Source organism: Natator depressus, chromosome 1 (assembly GCF_965152275.1).
Source record: "Natator depressus isolate rNatDep1 chromosome 1, rNatDep2.hap1, whole genome shotgun sequence".
NCBI classification, from domain to species: domain Eukaryota; kingdom Metazoa; phylum Chordata; order Testudines; family Cheloniidae; genus Natator; species Natator depressus.
In genome coordinates, this window is record NC_134234.1 from 149,299,933 (window position 1) to 149,323,092 (window position 23,160).

At 44.4% G+C, this 23,160-nt stretch overlaps 1 protein-coding gene across 1 annotated transcript in view; it reads left to right on the forward strand.

The window, feature by feature from the left end:
• The first annotated feature begins 2,927 nt into the window (after positions 1-2,927).
• Positions 2,928-23,160, forward strand: part of LANCL3 (LanC like family member 3) — a 40,296-nt gene continuing 20,063 nt past the window's right edge. The window contains exon 1 of the mRNA XM_074968667.1: positions 2,928-3,991. Within this exon, the coding sequence (XP_074824768.1) occupies positions 3,437-3,991 (555 nt within the window). The 5' untranslated portion in view covers positions 2,928-3,436. The remainder of the gene's footprint in view (positions 3,992-23,160) is intronic.

The following is a 23,160-nucleotide window of genomic DNA, read 5'->3' on the forward strand; positions in this document are numbered from 1 at the left end:
ACAGATGTGGGGATCTGCATGAAAGACCCCCTAAGCTTATTCTTACCAGCTTAGGTTAAAAACTTCCTCAAGGTACAAACTTTGCCTTGTCCTTGAACCCTATGCTGCCACCACCAAGCGTGTTAAACAAAGAACAGGGAAAGAGCCAACTTGGAGACGTCTTCCCCCAAAATACCCCCCTCCCCAAGCCCTTCACCCCCTTTCCTGGGGAAGGCTTGATAAAAATCCTCACCAATTTGTACAGGTGAACACAGACCCAAACCCTTGGATCTTAAGAACAATGAAAAAGCAATCAGGTTCTTAAAAGAAGAATTTTAATGAAAGAAAAGATAAAAGAATAACCTCTGTAACATCAGGATGGTAAATACCTTACAGGGTAATCAGATTCAAAACATAGAGAATCCCTCTAAGCAAAACCTTAAGTTACAAAAAGACACAAAAACAGGAATATACATTCCATTCAGCACAGCGTATTTTACCAGCCATTAAACAAAAGGAAATCGAACGCATTTCTAGCTAGATTACTTACTAACTTAACAGAGTTTCCGAGACTGCATTCCTGATCTGTTCCCGGCAAAAGCATCACAGACAGACAGACCCTTTGTTTCCCCCCCTCCAGCTTTGAAAGTATCTTGTCTCCTCATTGGTCATTTTGGTCAGGTGCCAGCGAGGTTATCTTAGCTTTTTAACCCTTTACAGGTGAAAGGGTTTTGCCTCTGGCCAGGAGGGATTTTATAGCACTGTATACAGAAAGGTGGTTACCCTTCCCTTTATTTTTATGACAACTCCATAAAAGGACTTTGCAGAACTCAGCACATGACAACCTGATAGCATCTGAGGCAGTCATGCTACCAGGGCCAGGAATGAAACCCTTAGAGCAGTGGCGCCAATTCACTTAATCAACCACTTAATCTTAATCAACCCCACTTTCTTGGCAGGGGGAGGAAATTCTCCCCCAGGGCAGAGACCCTGTTCTGGTCCCCACTCATCCAACCCACTCCTCCCCCGGGAACCCCAGATCTTCCTCAGCTGGGTAATCTCCTGTCTCTCTTTTACCCACAAAGTGAAGGAGTTGAATTCTCAGCAGACTCCCCTGCTTTGTACCTGGGATGCCAAATCACAACACTGATTTCGTATAGGACTACTATTTAAAGTGGTCAGACCATGGTCTCTCCCCACCCCCTAGCCTCACTGGCTTATGGAGCTTTGAGCAAGTGCAAAAACCTAGGTGGGGAGGGCGGCAAATGTCCCTCCCCAGCCAGCCCTTCACCCTAACTGGCACCACTGCAACAATGTGATGGCAACAAACAACATGTTAATTACACGATTTGGGGTGGTGGTGGTTGTTTTAGCTAGTAGGAGATCAGCTAAATGGAAATAAAAGGGAAAGAAAGGGGGGCATGTAAGAGGAGAAGGGTAAGAGGGACAGGGCAGGGGAGAAGAGGGGCAGATATGGAGTGAAACTCAGATGAGGAGACTGTGAGGGAGGAGTATGGGGAGGGTTGTAGGAAATGGCCAATCAGCACAGGGTAGAGAAATTCCCATAAAAACAGTAGGAAGTTCTCTGAATGTGCGAAAGTCCCTGCTTCAGCAGGCTCCATGGTAGAAGGGAAGGGAGATGCCATCCAGGCTGTAGTTTCCCCTGCACAGTTCTGGGTCCAAGAGTAGGGAGGGCTGGGGTGGCCCCAGCTAGGTCCCATTTTATACTGTCTTCCTAATGCAACAGTCTTTCCTTTGGCTGCTTCTACAGCTGCTCTTATCTCAGGCCTGGTCTACTCATAAACTTCAGTCAATATAGCTACAGCACTCAGGGGTGTGAAAAATCCATACCACCCCCCAGTGCCACAGCTATGTCTAGCTACCATTGCTTGGGTAGGTGGAGTTCCTACAGCAATGGAAAAACCCCTTCTGCAGCTGTAGTCCGTGTCCATGCTACAGGGTTATAGCAACATAACTATGCTTCTGTAGTAGCACCCATACTGTAGACAAAGGCTCAGCTTTCTGTGTGGAACAGAGACCATGAACTACGGCCATTCCATGCCATCACTCGCCCCACCTTCTGCATGGGAGATCAACAGGAGGACAGAAGTCACACATCATTGAAGGTAAGTGCATTCATGTTGTGTACCTTCACATAGGAAGGGAAAGATATGGCCCTGACCATATATAGTATTTGGTACTACAGCTGTTGAGAGCTATATTTTTAAAACTCGGAATCTCCACAGTATTGGTGTAAATCAGGATGAGTTACTCCATTGAAAATAGGCCAACATCTCTGTTCCTCACAAACTCTGCATGGCACAGGAATGAGGAAATGAGAGTCAATGGGGACTTTTGCCACATTTGCATCTCCTCTCTACCTTCTGTTCTGCTGGATGCCTGTTTGGCTTCCAATATGCTCTAATTTATGTTTGGCTGCAATGGCCCCTTAAGGGCTATTCCACAGCCAAGAACCGCTGCAGCTCAGTTGCACTCTGACCACTCACCTCTTCCTTGGCACACACCCCAAGGCTAGAGGTTATAAGGAGGGGTAAGGGAGAGCGCAGGGAACCCCCTTAGGGGAATTTCCTGGGAGCTGTTTCTGCTGGTTTACAGCCCCTTTAGGCAGCTGCAGTGGACAAAGAACAGAGCCTGGCCCAGGAACCTGCTTGCCGTTGCAGTACCACCATGAGGGAGATCCACCATGCCTCTGCTAGGGTTGCCAACCCTCCAGGATTGTCCTAGAGTCTCCAGGAATTAAAGATTAACCTTTAATTACAAATTATGTCATCTAATGAAACCTCCAGGAATAGGGCCAAACCAGAGCTGGCAACCCTAGTCTCTGCGGACAGAGACACAAGGGAAAACCGCCAGGATTATCCGAACGCCTGTCGGGGTCGCCGTCCTCCTGGATTTGTGTTAGCCAGGCTGTCGGGCTGGATCAATCCAAGCCACGCTCCCCTTTCTCTGGCTATCGTGAGGAAGCGCCGATCGGGGCCAGCTAGGGGCTGCAGCGGTCCACTGGCTTCCCTCCTGTCTCCTCGCCCGCCCTCCGCTAAGGGTGCGGGGGGGGGCCGGGGAGCGGCTCGGGCAGGTGATGCGCCCCCCCCGCTTGACAGCCGCATCTGCAGCCGAGGACGACCGCGGGTTGGCGGGGCCGGGGCGAGGCGGCCTCCTGCTGGCGCAGACTGTCTGTGTGGGAGCAGCCGCAGGAGGCGGCGGCTGGGGGGTTTCTCCGAGCCATTGAAACCAAGGCTGGAGCCAGTCCTGGCAATCGGCTCGCGAAGGGAGCAACGCTGCGGGGACGGATTTTTAATCTGAATCAACCCCTCCCTCCCCCCGGGGCCCCACCGCTCCGATTTCGGTGCAGCCGCCGCGGGCTGCTCGCCCAGCTCCTCCGCTACAGCAGGGACCCCTCCCCCGGTGTCAGGCTTTGCAGCCCGGCTCGGCGGGGGGCATGGAGAGCAAGCGCTGCTTCGCCAACCGCTTCGGTGACTACGCGGGCAGCCTGCCGGCCGGGCAGCACCACGCGGCGGTGGTGCCCTGGGTCGCCTCCACCATCGAGCGCATCCTGCAGCAGGTGCCCCCGCTGGAGGGCGGCAGGGCGGCGGCGGCGGGGGGCGGCGGGCTGTACGGCGGGCTGGCCGGGGTGGCCTACATGCTGCACCACGCCGCGCGCTGCCCGCTCCTGGCCCCGGCCCGGGACACCTACCTGCGGGCGGCCCGGCGCCTGGTCGACGCCTGCGTGCGCTACGAGGAGGAGCGGGGCGAGCCGGACGCCGACACGCGGGCCGCCTTCCTGCTCGGCGGGGCCGGGGTCTACGCCGTGGCCGCGCTCGTCTACCAAGCCCTGGGGCTGCCCGACTTCGGCCGGCTGCTGGGCCGGTTCCGGGAGCTGAGCCAGGTCTGCGCCCCCGTCACCTTCCTGGAGTGCGGCTCCGACGAGCTCTTCGTGGGCCGGGCCGGCTACCTGTGCGCCGCCCTGGTGCTCAAGCAGAAGCTGGGCATGGAGGTAAAGGCAGCCGGGCCGCGCGTCGCTGTCGCCTTCCCCGGCGGGCTGGGCTTAGCCCGGGCCGGGCGGTGGCCGGGGCCTCCTAGTCAGGGACCCCCCAGCGTCAGGCTTGGTCCCTCCCCGGGAGAAGGTGCCTGTTAGCCCGCTCCGCAGCCACGTCAATCAGCGTCCCTTGCAGGCAGGGTCTGTAGCTACCGACAGGTCCCTCTCCCACCAGGGCTGGGGCTGTAGCTGGGAGTCCCGCCTTGTGGCTTGTCGAGGGTGCCGGAGTCAATTGGTTTTTACTGAATGGCTGTTGGAGTGTCACCCAAGAATCCCAATCTTTTCTCAAGTGGGCTGTATCTCCGCAGCCTTTGCCCTTTGTGTCCCTGGTTGAAAGGCAGCCTAGAATAAGGATGCAGCGTTCTGGAAAACTGAATGGAAAGAGAGGCCGCTGAGGACCAAAAGCAGGTAGAATATGGTCTTTCTCCTTATAAGGCAGTCTGATACAAATAAACTTCACAGTAAAAAGAAAAGGATGACTTGTGGTACCTTAGAGACTAACCAATTTATTTGAGCATAAGCTTTCGTGAGCTACAGCTCACTTCATCGGATGCATATTTTTTCCACAGTATGCATCCGATGAAGTGAGCTGTAGCTCATGAAAGCTTATGCTCAAATAAATTGGTTAGTCTCTAAGGTGCCACAAGTACTCCTTTTCTTTTTGCGAATACAGACTAACACACTGTTACTCTGAAACCAGCCTTCACAGTGCAGGTCCTGGTCATTTGGTGGGGAGGGCAATTCCTGGGTGTTGAACAACTGCAGGGCTTACTTTGGGCTTCTCAGGGAAAGTATTATGAAGCAGATATTAAAACAGTATGTTGATTGATATGGAAGAATAATATGATAATTAGCAATGATATACTTGGGATTGGCTGGGCAAGATTTTCAAAAACACTCAGAATTTGAAATGCTCAGTCGCTCCAATTGTGAGAATTTTCCAAAGAGCCCAGAATCCAATTTGCAGAGCTGTTTTGAAAATGCTGGCAACTTATTTTGGTGGCAAAATGGGAGGTGAGTTTTTTTGAAAATCTAGGGTTAAATTGTGGTTGTCTTTGCCATTGACTTGAATAGAAATAGCATTTTACCTTGGGGCAGATCCTCTGCTGGTGTAAAATGTCATGACAATTTGGTGAGCCTTGGACCACTCACAGCTGCCACTGAATAAATAATAATGATTCTCATTTGCAGTCAAGTTTGTCAGAGAGGAGTCAGTGTTGTATCTAAACAGATATTTGTTAAATTCTTTTTCTGGTCCTCTTGTGAGGTCCGATTTTTGTTTTTTTGTTTTTTGTTTTTTTTCTATGAATCACTCATTTGCAAGTTCTTATGCTTCTGGCTTTTTTCCTCCTGGAAGATGAAACAACTACTGCGAAATAAAATGTAAACGGGAGCAATTCTGCCTTATCCTATACCAATCACTGCAGTGGCAGTCCAAGGAAATTCATACAATGGAGGATTTAGGGGACATCAGCATAATTAAGCAGCCATTAAAGACAACAAGAATGTTAAGCCAATTAAATAAGAGACACTTACTGTACGTGTTTAAATGTTATTTTTTGTCCTTGTTCAGCTTATTAACCAGAGATATTTAACAATAATAATATTGTGCACTTCTATAGCACCCAATGTTCCCTCTAATTTTTGACAGGCCATGTGCACAAAAATTTCTTCTGTGCAAATTTTTGACAGGCCGTGTGCGCAACAAATTTCTTCTGTGCAAATTTTTGTGTGTGTGGTGTTTCGCTGTGTGCACGGGGTTTAGGATCTGTGTGCGTTCGCACACGTGCACAGCTTAGAGGGAACAGTGATAGCACCTTCCATCTGAGGATGTCATATACAGAGCCAAAAGGTGGTTTGTAGGCACAGCACAATATTGGGTGCAGCACAGGGCAGTACCACTCTGGGGGAACCCAGGAGGGATTGTGCCTCAGAAAGGTACAAGCCATTCTGGAGCTTCAAGGTGCTCAGTGGGAATGAGCACGCTGCTGATACACATGCTTATGACGGTATAGGGTTGCTTCTATCTTTGCGATGGGTCAGTTGTTCTGTACGGTGTGGAGCAATGAACGGGGCTCCTGCAGTTATTGTTCCCTTTGATCTGACTTGTGCTCTTAGAGTGCAAGCATGGAGCAGTCTCTACCCTCTCTTGAGTTTGCAGACTGCAGTTGTGCTGGGCTCTTGTATGGGGCAATGCAAGGAGACGAAAGGTCCTTGCACTGCCTATTCAACAGCACTTGCTGAAAGTCCAAGCTCAGTCTGCCTGGCCCTAAGGAGTGAAGTCTCCCAAGAGCCCAGTGAAGTATGTATATGTTGTTGTCAAGGTTCCTCCCCCACTCTGAACTCTAGGGTACAGATGTGGGGACCTGCATGAAAAACCTCCTAAGCTTATCTTTACCAGCTTAGGTCAAAACTTCCCCAAGGTACAAAATATTCCACCCTTTTGTCCTTGGATTGGCCGCTACCACCACCAAACAAATATTGGTTACTGGGGAAGAGCTGTTTGGACACGTCTTTCCCCCCAAAATACTTCCCAAAACCTTGCACCCCACTTCCTGGACAAGGTTTGGTAAAAAGCCTCACCAATTTGCCTAGGTGACTACAGACCCAGACCCTTGGATCTTAAGAACAATGAACAATCCTCCCAACACTTGCACCCCCCCCTTTCCAGGGAAATGTTGGATACAAAGCCTCACCAATTTGCATAGGTGACCACAGACCCAAACCCTTGGATCTGAGAACAATGAAAAAGCATTCAGTTTTCTTACAAAAAGACTTTTAATAGAAATAGAAGTAAATAGAAATAAAAAAAAAATCCCCCCTGTAAAGTCAGGATGGTAGATACCTTACAGGGTAATTAGATTCAAAACATAGAGAACCCCTCTAGGCAAAAACCTTAAGTTACAAAAAAGATACACAGACAGAAATAGTTATTCTATTCAGCACAATTCTTTTCTCAGCCATTTAAAGAAATCATAATCTAACACGTACCTAGCAAGATTACTTACTAAAAGTTCTAAGGCTTCATTCCTGGTCTATCCCCGGCAAAGACAAAATATAGACAGACACACATACCCTTTGTTTCTCTCCCTCCTCCCAGCTTTTGAAAGTATCTTGTCTCCTCATTGGTCATTTTGGTCAGGTGCCAGCGAGGTTACCTTTAGCTTCTTAACCCTTTACAGGTGAGAGGAGATTTCCTCTGGCCAGGAGGGATTTTAAAGGGGTTTACCCTTCCCTTTATATTTATGACAGTTGTGGTCTCCATTTAACAGATTGGTTTAACGGTGACGCAGAGAAGGTCACACGCCAAAGGTCATGGAGCAAGTGTGTGACAGAACTGGCAATAGAATCCAAATCTCATGACTCCTTGTCTGTGTTTTTACCACTAAACTGTGCTTCCTCCCACATTTAATTTTACTTATCCCTTTCACTAATATTGAAAGGGGGAAAAAAAGAAGTAAAATAACTAAAGCCACCCTTCAAAATAAGAAAAGTAACCTTAGCCTGCAGTGTATATACCTATGCTGATATAATTTGTTGCTAATCAAAGTTCCCATCCTGCTATGGAATGGGAATGGAATGGGAATATTTTAGCAAGCACATCCTAGGGCCACATCCTATAGTCTTTTACAAATGAGGAAACTGAGGCACAGAGCGGTTACGTGTCACTTGTTACCCAAGGTCACACAGTGTCAGTGGAGTTCAGAAATAGAAACAATATGTCCTTGCTCTAAACACTACAAAACACTACCTCCCATAATTTGATTATGCACAATCTCACTGTTGACTTGTTGCAGAAGGTTTTTTATTTCCCAAGTTTATTTTCCTGAGGCTGCCAAGTAAACATTGATAGCACAAAGAGAAATTTGTCCCTTACATTGAATCAGGGCCATTGTTCTTAATGCTATGCTGTTGCTCTTCCCCCGATTAAATTAAACTATCACCTAGGTTCTGAGAAATTGATCACCCTTGAAGAAATGCTTTATGGTTACATTTTTCAGTGTATCAAGTTTTTTCCCCTTTATTTTAGTGGGTACAAATTTAGCTTAGATATTGAGCCCTAATTCTGCTCAGCCTCACTTACTGTCCTGGAGCCTTAAAATTCCAATTGGCCTGCAGAGGGCTTACTGCCTGCTCAATGAGGTGAATTCACTTGACTACCCTTGAGCTCATGAAAAGAAGAGACACTTCCTTGCTGCTGGTTAGGAGGGATTTACGACTGTACACAAGTTGTCCCAGTGACTTCAGTGGAACTACTTAGAGATAGCTTACGTAAGTGAGATTTTTCAGGATCTGGCCCTTTGTGTGATGATACTGTTCATTAGAAATAATAAGATACATATTCTGTTGGATCTTTATTAGGTTCCATTAAATTGCAACTGAAGCTTCACACATAGAGGAAGGTGAAATATTGTCCTGATAGAGAATGTGTCATTTGTGCTCATTACATTTTTATAAAATATAGATGCTACATGGTCCTTTATCCAAGTATTTTCAGTGTACCTAGGGAGTTTTTTTCAGTTATATCTTCTTTTGAATACATCTTTTTGTAATGCTTTCTGTCACAGTTCCTAAGGTAACAGCGCCTCTGACCCCTTCACAGCACTTAATTTGTAATGAAAGAGTTGCCAGGGATCAAGCAATTTTTTTACATTCATAACTGATGCAGCGAGCCCAGAGGTGCTGGGGCTATGAACTGCCAAGCCTAGACGTGCTGAGGCTCAGCCCTGGCAAGCCCTGGCACAAATTAAGCATTGCCCCTTCAAGGCTTGCCTGAGGACACTCCACTTAGGTCTTAGGTCTTTAGCCATCACTGTTCTTGGTATGGAAACTAGCGGTCCCCTCCCTCTAGATAGAATATAGGCTGCAATTGCTCCTGCCATTCACTGTGTTTAGTTCAGCACTCGCTGTCCTGTTCTTTCCCAGGGGCTACGCCAGGGTTAGCCAACCAGCCTTCATAAAGCAAAGTATTTATTTAGAACAAAAGCACTCCAAAGAAAACCTATCTTGAAAACAATAAACAGCTTATATGTAAGTGCCTTTCCAGGTGTCATTTTCCACATGAAAACCCTGGTAGGTTTCAAAGTCCTTCAAACCCCTTTTGCAGGGTCAGTCTTTCTTGGTTCCAGAGTCAAATCAGTACTTGCGTAGAGTGAGAATGACCCTGTGTCTGTAGCAGGCTGCCCATTTTATACAAGTCTTAGTTCTGTATTTGTTGGGCCTTTTGAACCTGGTGAAAACCAGGATATGCAATTTCCCCCTTGGGGTGGTACTTTTACAGACTTGTTTGCCTGTCTAGGGATTTACTTTAATTTCCCATTAGTGATGTTAGTTCTAGATAGTTTATCCTCAGTGACTTCCCCTTAGTCATTGCATTGCTTGTCTTGTTTCAAGAAAAAAATAATCCCTTCCCATCTGGCAGGTAACATACCAGGTGAGAAGGGGTAATGAGTCACATGTTTTCTCCTAAAAATACATCCGTTTTCCCAAGTCTGCACATTTTTTATGCTTCTTCAGTAGTTAGATATCCCACAGAATGCATATGTCCCCACAGATGCCCATGGATGGATATGCATATGTCCCACAATGATAAAAAGTCAATTAAACTGTTTGTATTCCTTCTATTAATGATATAACGTTTCCCCCCTTCCCTTTCCTTTTATTGTGGTGGTGCTTCTGTCCATTTCCCTATTTAGGAAGCATGCCATTAGCTGATCTGGCTTATTCCCCTATACCTTCTTTTAGTGGTGTCATTGTCACTATCTGAAGATGGAGGAAAGGATAAAGAAATTAAAATTGTTGTGTTACCAACCCCTTGAGATTTTTGCAGCCTTTTAAAATAGGGTTGGGGTTTTCTCTCAATAACCTGTACACTTGTAACATCTACTGGCTTGATTAACCTGCATTGGTGGTGGGGGGTACCGAAAGTGACCGTAGTGACCCATACCAGTATGTTATGAGAGAGAACAAGCAGGGTTTGTGCTGCTGCCCTCCCCTGAGGTTTCCACAAGAGGATGGTGGCTTTAAATTGCTTTTGAGGCACCGCGGGAATCCCGTGGGAAGAGACTTAATCAGCATTTTCTCTGGGCATCACGGCCACACCACTTCCCTGGTCTGAACCATCCATTTCTGGGGCTGGTTTGGTTGGCCAGTGGTGCAGAGGTTGCAGAAGTTTTTTGCTTCCTCAAACCCATATCGGGGTGAACTTTCTGCTGCTGGGGCAGAGGCCAGCGTACTCCATGGATGAATCAAACTGCATGTTATATGATCTGAAATAATAATACTTCACTCTTCTATAGGACTTTTCATCAGTGGACCTTGAAGTGGTTTACAAAGGAGGTCAGTGTAGTGAAAAAGCTGTTTTTGCTGCTCTTCTCCAATTCCCCAGACATCTCTTGCTGGTCTATCTCCTTCCACGTACTCTTTCTGTACCCAGAATTTAAGAGAATCTGTTTGCACTCTTCTGTTCACATCTTTCATTCTTTCCCTCCCGCTCCCCCCGCCACCCACTCTTTTTGCTTTGCTCTTAAACATTCCTGGCTGGTCTATGACTGTTAAACATTAAATACAAATGTGTTTATAGTGAATGTAAGGATTTTGAAAGATCTTGGATGGATCACTCTGGAGTCTGTCGTCATCCATTTGTCTTCATAAGAGATACAGAACAGGCCCCTGTTGTGCAGACTTCCCCACACTGCTCTTCTAATGTAACTCAATTCTGATCCAACTAATTTTGAGGTCAGGATTGATTCAGTTTCCATGCTCATTCAATATTTACTCTTTGCTTAGACTGCCAAGTACTGTAAAATATTGTGGTGGTTTTCTGGACACCTGTTGGAACAATATTTCAATCATCGTTTATTTCGGACAGGCTACTACACACCTTTTATGTAGATTTTTGGTCACATGGACTAGGACTGGTTTTAAAGCAGGAACCAACAGAGGAGAAGGGCTTTCCCTCCCACACTAGTCCCCTAAAACATATGCTCCCCCCCCCTCCCGATTTTCCAGTGCACCTATTTAGACTAGATTTTAAATTTAAATGTTTTTTATTAGTGAAGTTAAATTGAGAGTTTAAAGTGGGAGGTCTAACCTACAAATAGGCCTAAACAAATCAATATTGTGGGTGTTCAGACTCAGAATGCAGTTCAGATCTGAATGTCAGAACTGATCCCTATCTCTATAATGGACCAAAACAAAGCCACGTTTCTTCAAAATCAGGATGCAAATTCTGAGGTTGGGATACATGTCTAATATTAGATAAACTTCAAAAATCTCAGTGGTATCACAGGTGCAACTCAGCATGTGTGAAAGCTTCATTATCTGCTTTAAATATAAAAGGCAGAATTTTGTTCTGATAATGTTGATCTTCAAATCTATTGCTACCAGTGAAATGCTTTTGTCATACACAGATCTCACAGCAGAGTCATTCAGGATTGGATATTTGATTGACACACAAGGTTGTAAGGCACACAGACAATCTCACATCCAGTACATCACATCACATCACATCACATACACGGCTACCACTCTGAAACTTGTCACATCCAGTAGTAATAAGGATTTTGATAGCTGATATCTGAAGAATGATAGTAATCTGACATTTGTTTATTACAGAGACAAGGTGGGTGAGGTAGTGTTTTTCATTGGACCAACTTCTGTTGGTCCAATATTACCTTATCCACCTTGTCTGTCTGATATCCTGGGGCATACATTCTTGTATTATAAAAGGAGAATCTCACACAAAAGTGATGTCAGGTGTCTATACATTTCTTTATGCTGTTGAAAAAAATGTGTCTGTACTTCACTATCTTAGCTGAGGAACCAACTGAGTTTATGAATAATCCAAATTACAAAGTTATATTTAACAGATATTTACCGTTTTTCCCCAAAAGACATCTCCTGTGTCCAGAGTGGAGCCCTACATTTCCATCCCTCTTCTTTTAACTCCACATCTTGGAGGCCTATGCTATGGATACAATTCCTCTGAGTCTAGCACACTGTCACTCAACAAATACATCATCACGGAGAACTGTTCAGTCTCTCTTTAAAATCAGCCAGTGTCACACCTTAAACTGCTAGGGGGGCGGCTGTTGCATGTGAAGTATTCCTCTCCTCTGCATAGTTGGGTGTTATGTTCCCAGCCTAGGCGATGGAGTGGAACAACAATGGCTGTGAGTTTTCCTGCCTCCCTCCCCCTCACATGGGAAACAGTGCAGACGGATCAGAGATCCGTCTGACTGAATGCATCCGAAAGTGTTGGAGGAAGATGTGCTGTATTGTTACATGTGATACAAAGGCAAACCTTAGTCCTGGAATAATCAGTGGACAAGGCTAAAAAGTCCATTTAAAATGAGCTTTACCTGTAGTATTGCCATCAAAGATGACATGTAAGCCACTATGCAAACACTTAGAGGCATTGCAGGAATGTGGGGTCAGGGCACAGGTGTGTTTGTCAAGATGGGTCTGAACCCACGCACTGGAGACTGTTACATGTGTGCCTGAGTGGTAAGTGGTCCCTGTATACATCCAGAGCCAGCAAAACATTTGAATCCAAGGAACTTTGATTCACGCTAGCCTGAGGTGCGCGTACTATTGTTGTTCAGGTTATTGGAAACTTATGATCTGTTTGCTGGAATTTAAGCAGTTTCTCAGGGAGCAACATACAAAGTAACTGTCTCCGATTTCCCAAATTCTTATGACAAATTTTTGTAAGAATGTAAGAAAGTCCTTTGCCATTATAATACTTTTTTATATAGCTATATTTGTTACCCCTATGTACCCCTCCTTTTGAAACACTAATGTAAATGCAGTGTTTTGGCCTGATTTACCTCACTACATGAAGTTTCATCCTGTCTTGCAGGGGACAGAATCGGGTCCAAGGTTAGGAAATTAAACAGTGCAAATGAGTATGGCAGAGTGTGTGTGTGTGTGTGAGTGAGAGAGTGTGGGAGGGAGAACTGGGAGGTGAGAAGAAGGGGAGGGTTGATGGAAGGATAGAGCGGGGAGAAGAAAAGAGCAGAGAAAAAGTGAGAAAGAAAGAGCGCAAAACAGGATAAATATTTAAGAACCAACATCCCACATGGAGTAGAATTCAGAGAGAGAGAGAGAATAAGAACAAGAAATAAAATAGAACTTGGAGCAGGGTACAGTTTAAAAAAATGAAAGCAGGTCCTCTTGCAAGATTCTTAGCTGGTGTGAGTTGGCATAGGTTCATTGGTGGCAGTGAGGGGCTATGTTAATTCACACCAGTTAAAAATCTAGCCCAGAGGGTAGAACAATAGTATGAGGGCTGGGACTGTGAGACCCCCTCCCACCCCAGAGGTACAGTTAGAGAGGTAAATCCTAGAGCTGCTTGAAAAATATTTTTTTGACAAAAACAGGGTCACATTTTAAATGAAAATGTTAATGAAAACTGTCCCAATTTTCAGTCAGCTCTAGCAAACACTGTTTTCTCCAACTCTACCCTTTGTTTTAACTTTATCTGTCCAGGATTTTATTGTGAAAGAGGCGATGGTTGGGTAGGAAGGAGGGTTGCTTGTTTGAAGAAGAGGAGAAGGAGTAGACGTCTTTCTCTCTTTTTCCCCACCCCCACCCCCCCAGCTCCAAAACCCTTCTATCCCTCCACTGAACCCACCTCCACCAAAGCTCTCTCTTTTTTTTTTTTCCTGCCCCCCACAGCAATAGGTGTCCTGTTTTCTCACTTTGCAAATCTGATCACCTAGGTTATTGTTGCTGAACTTCATCTTTTGGTCTAATTACTAGCTCACAGGTCCAAAACCTCAGTGGTTGCCTTACACACAATGTTCTTGTGGATCCCCAGGGCAATTTACAGTCTGTTTTACTGCCTCTTCAGTTGTCTCCAATGGTTCTTTTTTTCTCTTTCCTTGTTTTCCCTCTTGTCACCATTTTCTCTTCACACAAGTACACAGATACACATGGAGAAGTCACTATTATTGTCAGCATTTATACACAGTGGTATCTAAGCAGCCACAGATTCTGCTTACAGGAAATAACTGATAACCATGGTGTCAGTTGGCAAATACTGACTTTTTAATGGTGATCACTATACTCCTTCTAACATTGACATTTTTCACTTTATATATCTGCTACACTATATATAATATACTAACCTCTCTCGAGGCACTCAAGGTGTTGCATGAATAATTTAAAGTACAATGCAGTTAAAAACCATCACAAACCAAACCATATAAAAGAGGGTTAAAAAGCCAAAGGATGTGCTGCCAGTAAAAAAGGGAGCAGGAAGGGACTGGTCTACCATAGGGGCCTACAGTGAATACAAATGAAAAAAATTTCTTAAAGTAACACTTTCAGATGTTTTAAAAGTAAGAAGAGATGAGTTGAGGCAGGTATTTCAGGGGACTGAGTGCTATACACTAAGAGTTGTTATAGGAATCTAAGATTCAACGTTAGAACCCTTGAACTGTGGGTAGATCTGAGCACAGATATTCACCATGACTAGGGTTCCGTATCTGTCTTGGAGGTCACGGAAGTCACTTCCATGACTTCTGCAGGAGCCAGGGTGGCTGATTCCACAGCTGCCCAAGGAGCTGGCTCCAGGGCCAGCTGCTCAGGTGGCTCCCAGGACATCCACCCTCCCCCCCACCCAAGATTTAATCACAGGTATTTTTAGTACAAGTCATGGACAGGTCACGGGCAATAAACAAAAATTCATGGCCTGTGACCTTTTTGTTTATTGCCCATGACCTGTCCATGACTTGTACTAATAATACCCATGACTAAATCGTAGCCTTAACCATGACTAGGAGGTTCAGATATAGAGATTCCTCCCTATTAAACCAACAGGGCCAGCCTCCTCTCTGTTAATTCAACAGGGCCGGCTTAAAATCAATCCACCACTGTATAGGCAGCTAGTATAAAGAATGCAGATTTACCTCTGGGGGAATTCTGTGCCACTGCACATGTGCAGAATTCATGTTCCCAGCAGATTTTTTTTCTCTGTAGAAAATACATTCTACCAGAGAGGCACTGCAGTTATGCCTTTTGGCCACCAGGGGATGCTGTGGCACCCGAACAGAGGGCAGCCATCTCACAGGCTGGAACTGCCAGCCGCTGATAGGGAGGAGGAGAGGCTGTGTTCCTCACAACACCCTGCCCTCAGGGCACGGTGAGGAGGTACAGGATATGGGGGAGACAGACACAGCGGGGCATATGGGGCTGCTGGAGGGTCACATAGACTGGGGGTCAAAAGGGCTAGTGGGGGTTAGACAGGGGCAGGAGCTGAATGGGAATTGGGGTGCAGGGCCATATGGGGGTGGGGAGGTGCAAGGCCACAGGGGGTAGGAGAGGTGGCTGAGTAGGAGTACAGGGACACATGGGGATGAGGAGAGGGGGTGAAGGGACATATGGGGACAGGGTCTACATGGGGGAGGCTCCCCAACTCCCTAACAATCCCTTCCCCTCATCTTTCCCCAAAAAGCCCTGTTCCATACGTCTCCCACCCACATCCAACAACCCTCCAGGTTCACTCCCAGGCTCCTTCCCAGCAATTACTTCCCTGTCCCTCAGCTCCTCCATTAACCCTGATTCTACCAAGCCTTTGTGGGAAATATGGTTCTGTATTGTAGTTTAAATAAATTATTACTCAAAGTTCTATATTAATACACCTAGTAAGGAGTCTATTTGTTAAAAAAAACATTTCCCAAATCTTTTTTGTTGTCTGTATTGTTAGACGTACTTGCTGACAGGTATTTTGAAATAAATTACCAAAATAATTGAAACGGGTGTGATTATATTGTGTTATTCTGACAAAATATGCAGAATTTTAAAATACTGTGTGTAGAATTTTTAATTTTTTGGTCAGAATTCCCCCAGAAGTAAGAGCAGGTGCAATGTGCTCACGGCTCCTCAATCCAGTGAATAGGGATGCTGCTGCGTTTAGCACTATCTGCAAGTTGAGGAGGAGGTGTGCTGGAAGCAACTGGGAGGGATTTAAAATAGTTAAGTCTCCTGATTCCATAGGCCTACATTGCTATTGTGGGGTTATTGCAACAGATGAGGTATGTAGACACACTGTTTAAGGCATTCACCAAAAACTGGGAGCTTGTTTTCCAGTTGATTTGCATATAACTTTTTGTATCAGAATAATGGTGTATTTAATCAGGTGACAATTTCTGATGAGGCTGTATGTCAAATTACCTTTTCATCTGCATCTGTCACGAGATACTTTGAATGTTGATGGGAATGGGATGTAACATTATGTGGTGTGACATAACTTCAAGTCCAGTCCAGCAAGATGGAATACAATTAAAATATTCTCCCAAAGGCTGTTATTTCATATCTGTAGTGTAAGATTATTTTCAGGTAGTAATTACTAAACTGATTATTTTTTGTCTGAGTATCAGTGGCAAAAGAATTGGAATAGCTGTTTCAGTGTAGACAAATATAAAGTATCTTAATAGCAATACAAGCTGTTGCTGGGTCATTTGCTGTTTCTCAGTTCAGAATACTCTGGTGTATGAGAGAAGAATTATAAATTCATTCTTCTTGCAGTTACTCAGCATCCCTGATATTAATGGCTTAATAGCTCTTGCTGAAGAGCCATGCATTTTGAACAAGATTAACTGACTGTCAGATAGCATTGCTGACCAACAAAAATAACATTATTTTAATCATGACAGTGAATTTTAAATACACCCTCTAGCTGTTCAAGGCATTTAGCCATCTGGTATGGCTGATTTATCTCTTCACTTCTTCCCTCGCTAACTCAGTGGCTTTACATGTCAGGGGGTTAATTGTAACTAGTACAATTGGGGGTAGTGATTCAGTCCCTGGTGCACTGCAGTCAGGAAATGTAAGCATGGTCATGCTTAGATTTTGATGCACAGGAGGTAGAAGCCATTCTTAAGAATATTTGGGCCTGGGGATAGAAAAAGAATAGGGAGTTTATTTGACCAGACTTCCACTATTTAGTCAGTGCATCATTTAGTGGCAACTTGTGGGTGTTCTGCACTGGTGGTATTCTGCAGTTTAGTTACCTAATACTAGTAGTTAAAATTGTGCCATCTAAGTACCTTGCTTACAAGTAAGTGATGCTGGGCAAATATATGAAGTATAACAAGGGAATCATAACCATAAGATTTATGGACTGGTATGCAAAATTACAATTACAGACTTCTACAACTCAAGAAGCTTCTTTTCAAATAGGCCAAATAATCAGTCTCCTTACTTTTGTTTCCTGGATGCTCATGTAAGCGTCTTTATTTCTTGACTTGGCAAAACTGATTGATTAAAAGCCTGTCTATGGTACAGCGCTAACTGTGCCAATCCAAGTTTGTCTGGCGCAATTCAGGGCATCTGTGTTGTAACACGTTTTACTTTCTTTGTAGCAAGATGGGACAACATATTTTATCAAACTTGTTTGGAGTAATGTATCACAAGAGTTTAAGTCATGATATGTCATCCTGTCCCCACTATAAACTAAAAAGGGAGGTAAACAAGTGGAGTTCCTCCCAGGCTCTAACCAAAGTACATACACTCTGCTTATGGGCCAAACTCACTGTTTTTCTGTGGTTTTCCTTTATTGTTTACTTAAAATACAATACCACCACCATGTAAACCTCAATGTAAGCACTCCCCTAAACTGTTGTTCATATGGTTTGTTCTGGAGGACCCTTCTGTTCCTGCCTCTAGGTCCTTCTCCCTCAAAGAGGGATGCCCTGTATATCCTGGGTAAACTAGTAGGACCCACCTGCCAGCATGAGTCAGCAGAAATAATTCTGTATCTTTTTGAAAGTTTCTAGCAGCATAGTCCAGCAGAATCAGAGGTAGCATTAAGGTCATTAAAACTGTGGTCTCATAGAAGCAAGGATGATCTTGTAGTAAAGGCACTGGACTGGGACTCAGGAGATGTGGGTTTAATTATTGACTTTGCTACAGGCTCATGTGACCTTGAGCAAGTCCTCTATGCTTCAGTTTTAATTAATGGGAGCATCAGTGCCCGGCACCTTTGAGAGGCTAGTCCTTAATCTTTGTATGCTTACGCTTCCTATCTATAAAATGGGGATTATACTGTTTTCTTGTCTCAGGAGCTAATCACTGGTATAGTAGCCTTTGTAGTGTTGATGGGGGCCTAATACGCATATGGCAAATTCAAATCAGATGCAAAATCTTCAAGTACAAAAGCATCTGAAAAATTCTTAACTGATAAAACAGCAAAAAAAAAAAAAAAAAAAAAAAGACTTTCCTCTGCCTTGTGAAGTAGGTATTGATTTTGTTTTCCCCTGTTCTTAGAGAGCTGAATCAATAGCAATTTTGAGCTAGAGCTGTTTGTACAGCAGTGACGGTAATGATGTCATCAAAGATCTCTGTGAATAATATTTGTTTAACTGCTACAGAACCAGAAGACACAACCTAAATGGAGTTATAATAGGGATGACTTTGTCGTATTTTTGATCTATAAGTGTTACAAAAGTGGTCATTTATTTTTTTAAATTTACTATTTAGTGGTAGAGTTAAAAAAAATAAAAACACACAGCCAAATAGTTAGGTTCAAATTCAGATTTAAATCTAAGGGAATCTAAAATACTGAAACTTGCACCTTTTGGCTGATCAATTTATACTCTTGACATACACCCAGTACATGTGACCTCTGAATTTCTTCCCCATAGTCTAAGGGATTCTAAGTTAGTGTGACTTGAACTCCAAGGTGGGCCAAAAGAAGGGGTAGATTACACTAAATTAGACTCTGTAAGACCCACTCACACCCTTCCCCATGTCTACGAACCCTTTCTCCAAACCCATCTCACTCTTTCCTTCTTACCTCCGAGCTCTTCATTCTCTCCTCACTTTTCCTGGTGCCCCGTCCAAAATTCCTCCAATCTCTTCTCCTTTTTCAAACATATAGTACTTTGCTTTTTTCTTTTCTCCCTCTCCCCAAACCCTGTCTCTCATATCTCCTTCCAGAATCCTTTCCTGCCACTAGTGTTCGTTTTCTCTCGCCTCAAATTTCCCCTCCTCCAGCTTCCCAAACACATCTTATTCTCTTAGGCCTGGTCTACACTAAGGACTTACATCTGTATAGCTACGTCTCTTAGGCTATGTCTACACTACCGTGGTAAGTCGACCTATGCTGCGCAACTCCAGCTATGTGAATAACATTGCTGGAGTCGACGTACCTTAGGTCGAGTTACCACGGGTCTACACCGTGGGGGGTCAACGGGAGAAACTCTCCCGTTGACTTACTTTACTCTTCTCGTTGGGGGTAGAGTACAGGGATCGACTGGAGAGCGATCTACTGTCCGATTTGGCAGGTCTTCACTAGATTTGCTAAATCAATCGCTGGTGGATCACTCTCAGAGCATTGATCCAAGCTGTAGTGTAGACCTGCCCCTAGGGGTGTGAAAAATCCACTCCCCTGAGAGATGTAGCTGTACTGACCTAACTCCCAGTGTAGACAGCGCTAGGTCAGTGGAAGAATTCTTTTGTCGACCTCCTAGCTACCGCCTCTCGAGGAGGTGGATTAACTACGCCAATGGGAGAACCCCTCCCGTTGACATAGGTGCTGTCTACACTGAAGCACTACAGCGTCGCAGCCTTATCCTCCTTTCTCCAAATCTCCCAGTCTATTCCCTCCCTCCCTCAAATCTTCTCCTCTATGTTTATTAGTTGTAGTACATAAGAAATGAGCACATGAATTATTTGCAATAAAAAGGGCATTGTCACAGGGTTAGATGGGCCTTTAAGAGGAGTGCAGGTGCAGGGTCCCACCTGCAAAGAGTTTTGTCCCTTGGGATTTGATTGGGAAGGACCAAGTGACTGACCATGTGAACCACATTCACGCCGGGGGCCAGGGGATATATATCGAAGAGGTAGGCTGTTGCTCACTTTGGGAGAGATGAGACCTGAGTGGTAACTTGCCACAGTAGCTTAGGTAGCAGCCTGGTGGGAATGGAGTCTGTGAAGGGCTTTACCTGAGAAACTAAGAAGAGAAAACTACAAGGACAACAGACCCAGGCCCTGCTTCAGGGCTGCAGCCTCTGATATAAGAGAGGAGAGGAAAGTCCCAGGGTTTCCCCCTCCGTGCACTTGGAAGGGCCAAAGGGACTAGAACTGTGGAGTCTTGGGGGGTGGGGGGCTGCAAGACTTGTGTTTGGGTTGGACTGTAAGTTGTAAATAAACAAGGTGAGGAGACTCTTTTTTTTTTTCTTTCTTTCTTTTCTTTCTGAGCTCTAAGTCTTGCATATGATTGATAGAAAGGGACAACTAGGGTTATGGAGACTATATAACTATCTAACATTCTAACTGCATAGGACAAATGCAGGGAAGGGGGAAACAGTGACAGTAACTGGAGACTAGGTGCTGCCAAGACACACTAACATATATTTACACACACATACTCTTCTTTCTATTTTATTTATAAATTGTTTGTTCTTCCTCTCCTTTGTGGTCCTGGAGAAAAAAGAACACATTTTTCTTTGTCTCTGTGTGATTTGTTAGTCTTTCTATCTTTCTTGTCTGGCTGGAGCAGCATTTCCATCCTGGTTCTGATTGATCCATTTTCCTGTTGTCTGCATTTCCTCACCATGCCTCGCCTGGTGCCTCATGCATTTTTCATTTGTTTTTTTCTGTATCTCTGTTTTTGCCCTTCATCAATCTCTAGCCTCTGCTTCTTTCCCATTTGTGATAATCTTTCTCATTCCCTGGTCAAGGTTTTCCTTTGCATTGCTCCAGTCCACTGTGCTGACCTGCAAATTGAAATTGACCAGACTTTTCGGTAAGTTTCACTTGGCAAAGGGCAGTGTGCAAAAAACAATGTTGCTGAGCAGCCATGCTAGTGCTTGCGATGGTTTGCTTCTTTCCCTTTGTGCTGTGTGTGCACCATGTGCTGCAAAGTGAAAACCTAAGAGCTTTATACATTTCACATGGCAGGCCAGGGGTACAGAAATGGGACTGCTCACAAGTTCAACTATAAAAAGAAAAGGAGGACTTGTGGTACCTTAGAGACTAACAACTTTATTAGAGCATAAGCTTTCGTGAACTACAGCTCACTTCATCGGACGTATACAGTGGAAAATATAGTGGGGAGATTTAGAAGAGTACCCAGAAGTCACCTACTACAGGACAGGCCCAACAAAGAAAATAACAGAATGCCACTAGCCATCACCTTCAATCCCCAACTAAAACCTCTCCAACACATCATCAAGGATCTACAACCTATCCTGAAGGATGACCCATCACTCTCACAGATCTTGGGACACAGGCCAGTCCTTGCTTACAGACAGCCCCCCAACCTGAAGCCAATACTCACCATCAACCACACACCACACAACAGAACCACTAACCCAGGAACCTATCCTTGCAACAAAGCCCATTGCCAGCTGTGTCCACATATCTATTCAGGGGACACCATCATAGGGCCTAATCACATCAGCCACAGTATCAGAGGCTCGTTCACCTGCACATCTACCGATGTGATATATGCCATCATGTGCCAGCAATGCCCCTCTGCCATGTACATTGGCCAGATTGGACAGTCTCTACGTAAAAGAATAAATGGACGCAAATCAGACATCAAGAATTATAACATTCAAAAACCAGTCGGAGAACACTTCAATCTCCCTGGTCACTCGATTACAGACCTAAAAGTGGCAATTCTTCAACAAAAAAACTTCAAAAACAGACTCCAACAAGAGACTGCTGAATAGGAATTAGTTTGCAAACTGGATACAATTAACTTAGGCTTGAATAAAGACTGGGAGTGGATGTGTCATTACACAAAGGAATGCATCCGATGAAGTGAGCTGTAGCTCACGAAAGCTTATGCTCAAATAAATTGGTTAGTCTATAAGGTGCCACAAGTACTCCTTTTCTTTTTACACAAAGTAAAACTATTTCCCCTTGTTTATTTCCCCTCCTACTGTCCTTGTAAACTGCTGGAAATGGCCCACCTTGATTATCACTACAAAAGGTTCGCCCCCCCACCCCCCGCTCTCCCGCTGGTAATAGCTCGCCTCTCCTGATCACTCTTGTTACAGTCTGTATGGTAACACCCATTGTTTCATGTTCTCTGTGTATATAAAATCTCCCCACTATATTTTCCACTGTATGCATCTGATGAAGTGAGCTATAGCTCACGAAAGCTTATGCTCTAATAAATTTGTTAGTCTCTAAGGTGCCACAAGTCCTCCTTTTCTTTTTACGGATACAGACTAACACGGCTGCTACTCTGAAAAAAGTTCAGCTGTGCTCAAATGCTTTGCTGGACTGGGGCCACATTGCTGAGCATCACAACTGATCAGAAAATGGTAAATATTCTCTCTGAGAAACTCTGAAAGAAATAATTTCATGTGGTTTGCAACTTTGTGGAAAATGTTCTGGGGTATGTGTGTGGGATTTTTTTAGTTTTTTACCAAAAATTTTCAATTGACAGTTTTTGTTTTGTCAACAAGAGAAGAATTTTACCAAAAACAGATCATTTAGCATTATATGGCAATTTTCCATGTGGAAAAAGGGATAAAATAAGATTCAGTTTTGAAAAGTGCATGCTGATTATATCTAGGGAAAATACACAATATCTATGTTCAGATTAAGGGCAAAACCTATGTCCAAGTAATGCTGGAAAAGCCCTTCTGAATACATATTGGAACCTCATTTGCCAGTGCCTTATACCTTGTGTAGTCACTTGCACCTGTGCAAGGTAGGTATAAAAATGTGTCTTCAGAAATCTACGGTCTCTTATACCAGTGCTGATGTTTCACAGGTGCTTTGCACTCAGTCGGGGTAGGAGTGAATAATTATAGTAGGTGCCAGATTTCAGAGTAACAGCCGTGTTAGTCTGTATTCGCAAAAAGAAAAGGCGTACTTGTGGCACCTTAGAGACTAACCAATTTATTTGAGCATGAGCTTTCGTGAGCTACAGCTCACTTCATCGGCACAAGAGTTTACATTCATTCCAAAACCTCGGGTTGAGATCTTTCAGAGCTGATTGGGAGATTTAACTCCACAACTTCCATTGAGATTAAGGAGAGTTGTTTGGCTAAATTCCCAATGGCAAGACATAGAACTGCAGAGATTTAGAAGGATCAAATGATTGAATTGAATAGTAACTCTAGCTTGTTAATTTGGTAAAAGAAGTTTCACTTTAG